Raw genomic sequence first — 13,379 nt, 5'->3', positions numbered from 1 at the left:
TGCATACTACCCTCAGCACACGTACATAAGTGGAGCAAGGGATTACCTTTGAAAATCATCTACCACCGCTGGGGCTTGAATTGGGCTCTTGGCTACGATTTCAGTCATCCATCCATTATAATAATCAAACCTAATTCCCAGAAAGATACATATAGCGCTAACAACATATTGTATGTGAATAGTACTAATAAAAATTCCAAAATATCTTAGGTTGAACATTCAGTAAAACAAAAATTGTATTCCCACTGTTTCCGGTTAGGTTCATTCTATCATGCGCTAAATAACGTGTAATGGAGACTTAGTCAGAAATAGCAATAGCCACCAATTTCAAAAATGTATTATGGTACGATACTCATGATTGCCAACTGCTGAATAATCTTCTTCATTTAAGACATCTATGTAAACTATTACTTTTTATCATCAAATGGGCAAACTTATATACAATGAAACCTCTAACTTACAGACATTAATGGTCCTTGAAAATGTGTCCCTAAGTGAGGTGTCCATGAGTAGGAGGTAGCCCAAAGAAAACGTCATTTTTATGCTTTATTTAACTGTGCAAATATTATAGCGTAGGAATTTAGACAGCCAAATGAAATCCCTTCAAATACCACATCTGAATAGTTGAAAATAATTTGGTAACAACAAATAATGCAATGCATTAATCGCAATAATGTTCATCAAAATTAAAGCTGTGCCTAAAAAGCATCTGTAATTGTGAGTGTCCATATATTAGAGGTCCTATCTTTATAATGCATATGCTTTTGCCAGAGAATTGAATACTGTCCGTAAGTCAGAGGAGTTTGCAAACAGAGTTTTCACTGTAGATTAATTATATACAAATTCACTAAAATCATTTATTTTCAACAGTATTAATAATTTTCCAAGTAATGTTACATATTCTTAGCTGAGAAAGTAACCACACACACTCACACCCAAATCGAAATATTCTCCCACGTCACACGTATATTGCATCAAAGTAGTTCACCTCAAGCAAGTCCAACATAATTAAATGAGCACTGAAAAAAATTATTGACTTAAGCATTCCATGGCACAGTTTCTGCCAATCAGATAACCAACGATAAGACATCGGAATTAGGTATATAGAAATTATATTTCCTGCCTCTAGATAACTGTATACATGACAATCCATTGGTTTCTACCAGCTGAGTACAGCTTGAATGCAGGAACCTGCCCCCCCAAAAAAATAAGTCTTCTAAATAGAATCTATAGCAAAGGTTCACTCAAGGATGATTACAAAAATTACAGCGAGTGCTCCTCAAACAGTCACTCTAATTTCATCCACTGCTACTCAATATTTTACACCACTCGTTTCACAAATGCACCCATTCTGCTAATACATTGACCATGATCTGAATTACAAATGCCCAAAACACAGAGAAAATAATAAGCTTTTCCATAGAGGATTTTATACAAGTATGTATTACATGATTGGAGTGATAAATGGAAAATGACAATAAAATGTATCTAAAACACAAAATATGCAAACGAGCAACACTTGCGCCCTCATTGGCTCCTACTTTCCTTCCACCGAGCGAGGGAGAAAGGTGTCTTACTTCAAGATTCAATGCAAGCTGCACACTTCACTTTAACAATGGATGAACTTCAGGGCACCACTTCCTCCATGGATAATAGTGCTTAACAAACACATGAATGCCCCTATGAAAAAATTGTATAAAACTGTTTCAAAATTTTATACAATTTATACAATTACCATGGCAATTGTATAAATTGTATAAAATTTTGAAACAGGTTTATACAATTTTTTCATAGGGGTGGGGATATACTACTCAGACTATAAAAAAGCATAGGCTATCCACTCCAATCTGCTGCATATTTTTTATATAAAGAGGAGTAAAATACTGAGAAAAAATGAACAGAAAACACTGCCTGAAAAGACTGAGTGATATTCAAGGAATGACAAAAAATCCTATTTTAATACACAAAATAATACAAAGCCTGGGAAAGAGCAACTCTAAGTGCTGACAGAGAAGAGAACAGTTTACATGGGGCACCTAAGGTAACAATTTTTGTCCAAATAATTAACAACAAGAGAAAGTAATTGAGAGGACAAAAATCGTGAATGAAAACATTACACCTTTCTAACTCCGCCATGCTATCAGCAGGCATTAGTAATATATGGATTCAACTAAACTCAGACAAAAATTCCACATTTGATGAGCAAAGACCTGACAATAGCAACAGGACTCTCACATATAAAAATAAAAACTCAACATCCTGCAGGAGCTGTAGCTGGTGTAGACTGATGAAAAATTCGGAAACTGATACTGTTTTCATACAAGAGAGGGAAGGCAAAAACTTGCACACGATAATCTGCAAATTAAGTGCAAGAAAGGTCCAAAGTTGATTGCAGTAATGATGGATTTCCGAATCTACTGTTATCTCTCAGGGAAGGTTCCAATAGTTGAGGATTATCTGATAATGTTAGACAAGAGATTACCACCCAAAATATGTAATAAAGCTGTATCAAATGCTTGATGTCCAATATTCCTCAGATGAAGATGGTACTGATGAGTAAAGACACCTCAACTCTGCCACTATTGTGAACTACATCACCATCACAGCCCTTGTGCCTACTCAGTTTTTCATAATACCTAACAAAAGGGACAATAGTCTCAATGCAATAGCAACAAGTTTATTTGCCAGGTTACAATTTTTTCCCACTAACGGAGTTTATCAACACATTCACGAACTGAACACCAGAGTGGAAGATGACAGAAAGCAGAATTGAGCACGGAACATAGGAAAGGAAAATAGCTTCAACCATACGTGTTGGAATGTAAGTACCAAATAGTAGTAATGTTGCGTTGTCCTCAGATTATTACAAAAATTCAATTTTTATCATTTAGCACCATTTCATCCGTTCTGGTGGTCAGCCCCAGTTCATAGGCATTACATAATATATAAACCAAAATTATGGATTCTCCATCAAACAGACCACAACTGGCAAAAAAACCAATCCATTTTTTTAAAGATAAGTGCTCATGGGCATGATGAATCCATACATGTTTAGAAAATATTATATATCTGGTCACGTGAGGAGCATGTACTCATATCTTGAAGAAGTACCAAGCACAGAAAGCCAAATGACTGCCACTGATTAAAGAACCAACAGGACTGAAGTAAGTTGCTGCTCTCTAAAACACGACCAGGTGTGTTCTGAATAAGGGCCTGATCCCCCAATACGAAAAGATTTTGAAGTGGACTTCCAAAATTAACTCAACCGAAATGAATACTGAATTTTCCAAGAAAATCGTTACAGGCGGCCATAAATGCAAGCTATAATTCAGTACATAAGACTATAAAAACATCATCCACGCTAAAATACTTAACCACATTTGATTGCTTTTTGCTCTGATCAGGTTATCAACAAAGAGTGACACTTCAAAAAACAGCACGTCGCCTCACCACCAGATATCAACTCAAATACTACACTATAATACTGCAGAAAAAAATCAAAGCAGCATTGACTTATAGCCATTCATAACCCTACTCTTTGGCGAAAAAAGGACAAGAAACTAGTTCATGCTGTTAATGAAGCAGCAACTTCCTACCTTTCTCAAGGATGCGTAGAAGTCTACATAATTTAAAATATGCATGAAATTTTTCTTTTAAAACAAAGTAAACATCCATGTAGCTATCCGATACATACAATATTCCGAAACATAACATTAGCCTGGTGGTGACCAACTACTAAAATAATCGCAACAACTCAATCACAAGCACATTTAGCATCACAGAAGCAGACACAAAGGTGAGGGTTGAAGGAAAAAGCAATTATTAACCTCCAGTATCGGCAGCATCCACACACCTACCTGCCTACCTATAGTCAAATATCACATGAAATATCTCTACATTGAGCACCACAGCACAAAAATAAAAGCCTCTTATACATGAAATCTTGCAACCGTACATGGCAGCATAAAATAATTACCCTGAATAGATGAACTACATCTAAGACGCTCCTATTCAAGTCAGATCTAAGAAAGAGAGGGATGTAAAAAATTCTTATATGCAACGTCAGATTTATCTGGCTCAAAACACAATCAAGAAGGATGGATGAAAAAAATTTCCAACTATCCCCACAATCAATTCCCGGTTAGAGTGTAATATAAATAGATATCAGCAACTGAAGACATCTTGTTATAAAAGGACCTAATTTTAAGGAAAAAAGATTCTTGATTGTGTGGAGCAACACAGGGCTTCATTTAAAATTTGAGTTTTCCCTCCATATCTATAAAAATAGTAACATTGCACAATTGATAATAACTCCAATTCATTCAAATTCATGAGAAACAATAAAATAATCAACCAAAGTCTACATGCTGACCTATGCGTTGGATTTACTAACAGGTTTTTCCCACGTATTTATTAACAATATAATGATAATAATGATATCATGTAATAATTGGTGACAACAGTATCACAAAGATACAGACCTTTTATCCATTAGGGATTTAGAGATCAAGACCCAACACTTCCAATGGTAAACCAAGTATCTCGGATATGATAACAATGGTATACCATGATGTAGATTATGGGAGATATGGCATATGTTTTCACAAAGGTCTTAATTAAGTGAACAGCAGATTGACCAGGCACACTTTGCGGAGGTTACTATTCCATCTTCAACTGCATTAATCTCCCATTTCTACGAGAGCACAAGACCATTTCCAATATACCATTCCACCTTTCAGCACACACAAAAATCCCATGGTGTAACATCAATTTTTGACGGCAGCAGTGGATTCCACAGAGTCAAATGAGGGGAACACCACACCCATGTTGCAGCAAGAACAGAAACCGATTCACAGTTCGACAAACTTGGACAAGGAACACTTAGAGGCAACCCTATCGTAGATCATCCAGCATCTCAGACCAGACCAAAAATCTGTTGGAGGTCGCAGGAGGAAGACAGCTGCTCCATCAGCAGTGAAGAGGCTCCGACAGGAGACGAGAATGAACTTGGTGATTAGAAGGGCCATGGACAGGCTTGCAGCCCAAATGAGCACCACCATACACATCAGCAATCATCAAAGACCATGTTTTCAAAGAGAGTGGCACTTGTGAGTGGCCATCACGGCAAATGCATCCGTACATAACAAAAGTGGGTGTGTCTATTTACATAATTACATACGTACGTGTGTGTGTGGACACATATATTCATAATATATACAATCACACACATGCACACAAACATATATCGATATATATATACACATGTACATGTGTGCATGCGAGTGCATATAAGGTTTCCTCTATCGTATGTATGTATAGTGGATGGGTGTATCACAGTTCCATTAGGTGGAATAGCAACTCGAGGACGAGGGGTCGGTTGCTACTCTCGGCAGGGCGCCACTCGATGCGGTGCAGCACACCAATCAGCTCATTGTCCAGGCTGTTCATGTAGATGGGTGGGAGGCGGGACCCGCCGCAACCAGCCTCATAGCCCTCCTGTGACCAGCAACAGAAAATGGTCACCCACGCACATCACAGCTATTTCAGTTAAGGGATTGATCAAGAACACTATACCACACGGGCATGTCCAAAATTAGTGGAAGGACCAGAAAATGACCTCTTTTTTTGCAAAATGAACTTGTTAAGCACCCAGTAACAAGATAAAAGCATCAATAACTAAGGTTACATCAAAATAAAATTCATATTATTTGCAATGGCAGCAAAGGAAACACCAAAGAAAGCCATAGTTTCCCAAAGATGCTAAGATTCCATTAAAAAATTAACCTATTGGCCTTAGGAGACATTTTAGTTGAGACCAAGAAAATAAAAACAAATGCTACAGCCCCTTTCAATAAATGATACAGTGTCCAGCGTGATACAGTGGAAATCTTTGATATTCAGCTTAGTAAAACCACTTGTCTGTTTCCACACACTTTTATTTAAACTGACCATCAGCAACTCGTTTCGGCAACTCGTGCCAATGGCAACGAAACCATGGTCGGTTTAAATAAAAGTGTGTGGAAACAGACAAGTGGTTTTACAAAGCTACAGCCCCATCTGCAAAAAATGTATTTTAAACTTTTGTGGCTGTTTCCCAGGGGATTCACAGCTTAGCATCACAAATTAAAATTGTTGCTGGTAGAGGTATTCCATGGCTTATTTTTCATTGAGGAAACGGATACCCTCCAATGGAGAAACCATGGAGATTACAACTAGTAATACATTTCATTCCAACTCAGAAAACTTAAGTATTAAAAATATTAAAAGCAAATTTGATACAATTGTTGTAATTCCAATATAGAAGCAGAAAATCAATTATTTTACTTCACTTTATAATACTGTATTATCAACAACACGCCAAACAAAATGCTGATACCATATAATGAATCATTAATTTAGGTAGGAAATTGTAGTTCTTTTGAGATGGGTAGTGATGCATTTTCAATTTCAGCTTAAAATTCTTTCTTTCAAGATGAACACAAGTCACTTGCAGGACATAAAAACACAGCAATGGAGCTAAAAGTAAGGACAACAGTCCCGGCCACCGAGAGTTGTCCGTTGACAGCTAGAAGGGGTAGCGGGCAAGATTGCCAGCTAAGAAAGGGAAACGCCCACATCACATGTAAACAAAAGTGTTCCGAGAAGAAAGCAGCCAGGAGGGACGACGAGCGTGAAGGATCCAAAGGAAGAATCCTTTGCTTTGGCGATTCGCAGAAAGGGCTTGTTTTGGTGGTTCAGTCTTGTTTCAGTGCTTCATGCGCATGTGACAACGTTGTATGACTAGGGGAGGGTGTGAGGTGCATTTGGGGGACAGCGATTGGTTGCAAACCATGTTGGCGCAGGGTTCTCCGTCCCTCCTTTTAAAGTGCCATCGGACAACTCTCGCCGGCTGGACTGTAGTAATAGAGAAAGCTCAATGGCAAGACTACATTCACAATCACAACATCTGCGATTATGGAGACGCAGCAAAGTTAATCTAAGAAAATACATGCACAAGAGCGTGCCTATGCATAAATACTCACACTATCAGGCCCAAGTGTTGCACGCACTGCGATGAGAGTCAGGGCGTGTGACCACAGCATATCTAGGTAAGGGTGAAGGGCAAGGCAAACTGCATGGGCTATTGACTCAGATATTCGATTCACATCCATTGTCTCTCCCCTGCTGTTTGCTGGCTGCGGCTCACCATTTTGCTGAAGGGAGAGCATCCACATACAGGATAAAATGGAGAAGCCATAAAAAATTTAATGTAACTCAATTATTCTTCTTAATTATACATGATGTTTGTTGCCTCTTTTTAATTTATTCATTCATCAGCACTGGTAACTTGTCAACAACTTTTTACCCTTGACAACCTTTGCTTATTTATAGACTTCAACTCTTTCCCTAGTTAATTAATCAGTAATACAACTCTTGGATTCATTAATTTAGAAAAGACCAATTTTAGAGCTCAATATCTTCAATCGAACCCTTGATAATGGCTTCGTCATGATGTCCGCTACTTGCTTCTCAGTTGGAACTTGCTGAATGCCCAGCTTGCCCTTACCATTAACTTCAACAAAATTAATGATAAGTAAGAATAATAACAGGAAACAAACTGCATTAAAAATGAGAAACGTGATCCAATCACAAAAAAGTAAAACTATTGGCACAATCATTCAGTGAACTTCCAACAAATCATTAGTAATGTCGAGTAGGGATGTCTAATAACTTTGCCATAAATTCATTTTAACAGAAAAATATGTTTCTATTTGATAACCATCATAATCTTGGATGGTTTTATTTTTCTATATCGTTTTGCAAGAAAAAACTTCCATCCTTTCAAGAAAAATGTCTAACCTCCCTATTTACGTAGTGGATAATATCACAGAAGAACCAACAAATGTAAAGGGTGAAACAATGTTATGAATGGACTTCTCTCAAGAATGTTCCACAGAATTTCACAATGCTTTCAAATACATGGTTGCTGCAAGATTCCTGAATTCAAATTCCCAAATTTTAATTTTAATACATTGATTTTTCCTAGACCTTTTCCCACTCTTTTTGAATGTTACTTGGCATTTTAGAATGGTGATAGCTAATGAAGTACAAAATTCTTAAAGCTTATTTTAACTTCTATTGAAATATATTTATTTAGAATGAACACTTGAAAAACTAAATTTGAGTCAAATAGAAGTCAAAATATGCCATCGATGGTAAAATGATGCATCAAACAAAATGTTTCTGCAATGAACTCATACAAAATGATTACTTAATTTACTTTGATAAAATAATCATAGAAAAAAAGAGAAACTGTAAAATCCAAATTTTCAAGGCCAAATTCACCACATCCTTCTGAGTCAAAGGTGCCTGTCAGCTCTTAGCTGGCAGGCAGCATGGCAGTTCTATTCATTTGTGCATCATGACAGATTTTCCCAGTCGGGATGGAAGAAATTTGTTTACTTATCTCATTTCCCAGACCCATTTCCTAACCCCCGACTTTTTCCTAAGTACCCCAATTTCCCTGACCTGAAAACCTTGATATAATTTCAGCAAATAGATTGGTGTGGTGAAACCTCTTACTTATGGTCACCAGGTCCATGCTGGACCCCTTGTTAGGGCGGTGGACGGCCATGGCCAGAGGGTGCCAGCACAATGCAGAGGGAAGATTACCGGAATGATTCAGAATGAATTTCGTTAATTGAAATTATTGTTTTGTTTACTCAAGTTAATTATACTGTTTAATGAGACATATTTGAAATCCAGTTAACTGCTCAATGCTGGCATTCTGACTGTAAAATTTGTTAGTTTCTGAACAGCAGGGCACCAAAGATTTACAGGCTGGAGGGCGCACCGGGATAAGTCCCGGTGTCCCAGCACGGGCCTGACGGAGACTAACGGTCCTCATAAATGTGTCTGAAAGTGAGAAGTGTCCTTATAATGGAGGTGACCTAGACAGAACCTCATTTTTACGCTTAACATTATCCTGCACGTATTATAGTGTAGAAATTTTAGCCAGCTGAACGTAATCCTTTTATTTAAAAAAAAATCAATTTTTGAGAGATCGGTTAGAAAACCCATGGCAATGCTGTCCCTATAAGAATGAAATTGTGCCAAAAAAGTGTCCGTAAGTGGGAGAGTACGAATACTAGAAGTTCTTTCCTTATACAAATGCATATTCTTCTGCCGAGGAATTGAATACTGTGCTCAAGTCAGAGGTGTCCGTGAACAGAGGTTTAACCGCATACACAAATTCTTTAATACACAACAGTTTCTTCTTCAAAGTATAGTGTCATACACCATACAGAGTTGGCATAGCTCCCTCACCTGTATTAGAAAGACCTCCGTCCACCGGATGAATTTGGTGTCACTCATATAGTTGGTCCCGTTGTGAACGCGGATAGAAGGAACTCCATCCAGGGCCATCCCATCTATTGGACTCTTCACCCTGCACCCCAAAACGTCAATGACATGTCAGTCCAACAAACTGAGAAGGTATATTACAACACAAATTCAGGGTGTACACCACCCAGCAATTAAAACATTTCCTGAGATTTACAGTTTATCCAGGGGAATTGATTTGTTTTCAAGGGTGCCATTCAGCCCTGCACATAAACATTTTTTGATAAATATTGCTCATAAAAATTACTGATTAAAAGAATAGTTGTCAAGTCATTACACAGTTAAGTGTAATGTCTTGAGATGATAGAAACTTATCTTCACGCACAAGTTAGATTAAGTTCAATAAGTCATCAACATATTCTATAAAACTCACATATATACATAAACATGAGGAAAAAAAAACACCAGAGGCTTTATCACATCATCCTGATCATTACAAAATGCAAAACTCCATGGTGGATACTATTTACTATTTCCTCCAAAAGATGTTTCCCTTAAATGTTTTCAATTTGATAGCGAATTTACTCAACATGACACCAAATTCTCCATAAAATACCTTCAACAGACACTGAGGAGACTTATAAGAGAAGTTCATTATGCAAAGAGATACTAGCTACCGTAAATAGTTTCCAAACATGAACAGGAAGTATATGAATATACGAAGAATATAAAGCACCTTTCATAACATAAAATCATTCCCATGGAAAGTTACCAGAAGAGGAGCTTCCATTAACGGGATTTAGATTTCTGGGAAACTCATAGATGCTGCAGCTATGACTTCGAACAAACCTCATCTATAGCCATATAATTTTTGGTTTTTTCCCGGCGAACAATAGGGTAGTTTCCTTCATCAAAGAAAACAAAAGGCAATAATTGCGATTCGTTACCCACCATTAGTGTATTCATAATATACAAATTATTTCGTTTTATAAATGCCGGTGTAGACGAATGGCAATGGTCCATTTTTATCCTCATTTGAAAAGGGCCAGATTGGCGCCCATGCGATGCCACTCCACGTGACGTCACAGGGACCTAGTTTCTATAGGAGAAGATAGGAGTTATACGTCGTCTGAGGTTACCAAAGCATGCATGAGGCGCAGAGCTCAGGGAAACATGTCTTAATAATCACTTATTAAAACTGGCTAAGGTCGGAAAGTTTTCCTCGTTTGATAAGGTATTAATAATCCTTATTTAAGCCAAGCGCTACCTGTCGGCAGGGCACTAGGCTACCCGCTGGCAGCCTGCGACGTATCAGCGCTAAGCCTCGCCTCAAGGTCACCTTACCGGGCGGTGGGGGAACCAGAAATACGACGTACGGAGAGATTTCCCATCATTCCTACTAACGCGTCGCGTTTTCGCGCGCTTGAAAATTTTGACTTTTCATTTAATCGCGAAAAATAGATATTATCATTTAAAAATCTAAAAGCGTGAAATACGTACTCCAGGAGTAATAATCTTTCGATTAAGGCAATAAAAAAATAATAGGAAACCACCCTATTGCAGTGAAGTTTTCTCGGGTTTTACACTGGGTCAGGTCCTCCATTTCTCCTTCCAACTTTTCGATGAACAACTCGCCCATCATCTTCAGGGATTCAGGAATCCAATGAATTGGATTGAATCCCTGAAGATGATGGGCGAGTTGTTCATCGAAACGTTGGAAGGAGAAATGGAGGACCTGACCCGGTGTGAAACCCGAGAAAACTTCACTGCTCATCTATAGCCTTTCTCTTACTGTCATTTTTAGAGGTGAACTCTATTTCCATCACCAATAATTTTACATATGAAGTTCTCAATCATCTATCATCTTTGTTCAAAAATTTTTTCGACCAAGATACTCTGTATGAAGTTTTCATGTCTCAGTAAGAGTTTGATTATATTTTCTTGATCTTATTTTGATTTTTTTCCCATTCTCTTCCCACATGGACTTCATTATCAACTTGATCATTAATTTTTCTATCCATCCACCTAGTTCTCGTAACCTTCCTCCAGTACCAAATTTCTGCAGTTTAAGTTTGATCATTACACTATCATATTGTCCATATCACACATCCATATGTTGGCACATTCCATTCACAACTTTACAGGAGCTTCTTTCTAATCTCAATACTAATGCTGTTATAGACTAAGAGACTTTTCTTCGGATTAAGACATAATGTAGTGATGAATTCTTGCCTCCACTTCAGGACAAAAATTCAGCCTAAAAATAAAGGAAAAGAACAACTCACCCGATGTTGAAATTTTTGTCATCCTCAACCCACCGAATGATGATAACTTCATCCGGGGCACTCGGCTGCGTGGCTGATTGCGTCGACTGTGGCACCACGGCGCCGTCAGCTGCACTTTGCGCCTCCTGTTCCTCTGACTCAACTGGCGCAGGAGGCGGCGGCGGGGGAGGGGGAGATGCAGGGGAGATGGGCCCACACGGAATCACAAAGTCCTCGCCATTCCGTAGAGCATTGCGCAAGGTGACCAGAGTGTCCGGGAGCACCTGAGCACCAAGGAGAGCAGTGAGCCATTTATATGCGCAAGTGTAAAGGCCGTTTTACACGGTACACGGAATTGCGCAATCTGAAGTACGTGCGAAGACGCAATCAAAATTGCGTCGCGTATAGCGGTGAATTGCTAGAACACATGCGAGAATGCGTGGATGCGAGACGGCAAAATAGCCCCTGTTCTAATTTCATTCATGCATTCGCACAGTTCCACGCCATTTTAGAAATTAATGCAGCTCTAACCTGTGCAATTCCGTGCCCCGTGTAAAACGGCCTTAAGATATATAGTCACTGAATTCTCTGTCCTCAACTGAGTCACTAATTGTAAGCCACAGAGGACCTTTATATGAGAGACCTAATCATGTTAATTCTGCAGAACATGTTGACTGACCAGTCACAGTGACCAGCAATGGAAGTCCCCAATATGCTATGCTGGTCTTAGTGACCATCCATGGAGTTATTGGATCTGAGTAGATTTCTGATGCCACAGGTAACCATAACTGACCGTTTAGGCTAGATCATGATCAGAGTGGTCATTATGCCAGCAGTACTTCACAACAGAGAAAAAATCAATTGGAATAATATTCCAATACGTCATGTACCAATAATGCGTAACAAATTGAAAAAATCAATGGCATCAATATGTATTAAAACATCACCGCAATCAACAGGCTAAATACTGATTAATTAATGCATATATTTATACCCATTCTCAATTGAATGCATAGCAACACTTCAAATGATGGTAGTCCAAATAAGGGTCTTCCTCCTAGACTACCTGAAGTTATTCATGCTGGAAACATTAATGTAAGATGAATTCTGTTGTTCTTAAGTAATGATAAAAATGTTTTCATTCTTTCACAAGGGTGAATTAATGATCATTATTCACCATGGACATAATCAGTTGAAGCCAATCTGGCAGTTTCCACCATGGCCAGCTAACTTGTATTTTAAATGGGGAAATGCATGAAAATTCTCACGACAGAATAATGCTTTCTGAATTGCATTAGCTGTGGTAAAGAGGCCCAGTATTTTCTAATCCAAATTTAAGTTTGACACAAATTATTTGAGTAGAAGAAATACAAAGTTCACCTTGACAAAAAAAAACCTAAAACAAATCATAATTTTACCCGGCCATTTTTAAGCACAAGTTAGCATTGACATCAATTGCCAGAACACAGTTCATACACTGCATGTGAGACAGTCAGAGATAGAAATACGTACCCCAGTTGCCACTGCCTAATTTCAAAACCACCAAGATCAAGGAAAAAGATGAAGACGGCATACCAAGATGCTGAGATGGCTACGAAATTGATGAAGTATTTGTTTGGCATGAGGCCAAAGACTGAATACGATATTACAGTAAAACCTCTATGTGGTGAACCTCTTTACATCGTAAACCTCCATACTTCATACCACCTCTACGGTCCCATCAGATTTACATGTAAATTTATAGGCAAACCTCTTTGTAGTGAACCTCATTATCTCAAACCTCCACTTATCATA

The 13,379-nt window shown here is 38.2% G+C and overlaps 1 protein-coding gene across 2 annotated transcripts in view; it reads right to left on the bottom strand.

Annotated features, from left to right (window-relative positions):
* Positions 1-2,058: 2,058 nt before the first annotated feature.
* LOC124167323 (zinc finger FYVE domain-containing protein 9) overlaps positions 2,059-13,379 on the bottom strand; it is a 47,200-nt gene continuing 35,879 nt past the window's right edge. For both annotated transcript variants that reach the window (XM_046545301.1, XM_046545302.1), the window contains 4 exons: positions 11,607-11,869; positions 9,307-9,427; positions 7,023-7,193; positions 2,059-5,496 (listed from right to left, as the gene is read on the bottom strand). In XM_046545301.1, coding sequence (XP_046401257.1) covers positions 5,332-5,496; positions 7,023-7,193; positions 9,307-9,427; positions 11,607-11,869 — 720 coding nt within the window. In that variant the 3' untranslated portion in view covers positions 2,059-5,331. The remainder of the gene's footprint in view (positions 5,497-7,022; positions 7,194-9,306; positions 9,428-11,606; positions 11,870-13,379) is intronic.

The sequence above is a fragment of the Ischnura elegans genome, chromosome 10 (genome assembly GCF_921293095.1).
Source record: "Ischnura elegans chromosome 10, ioIscEleg1.1, whole genome shotgun sequence".
NCBI classification, from domain to species: Eukaryota; Metazoa; Arthropoda; class Insecta; order Odonata; family Coenagrionidae; genus Ischnura; species Ischnura elegans.
Note: the sequence above shows the minus strand (reverse complement) of the source record. Positions and strands in the feature narration are given on the sequence as shown.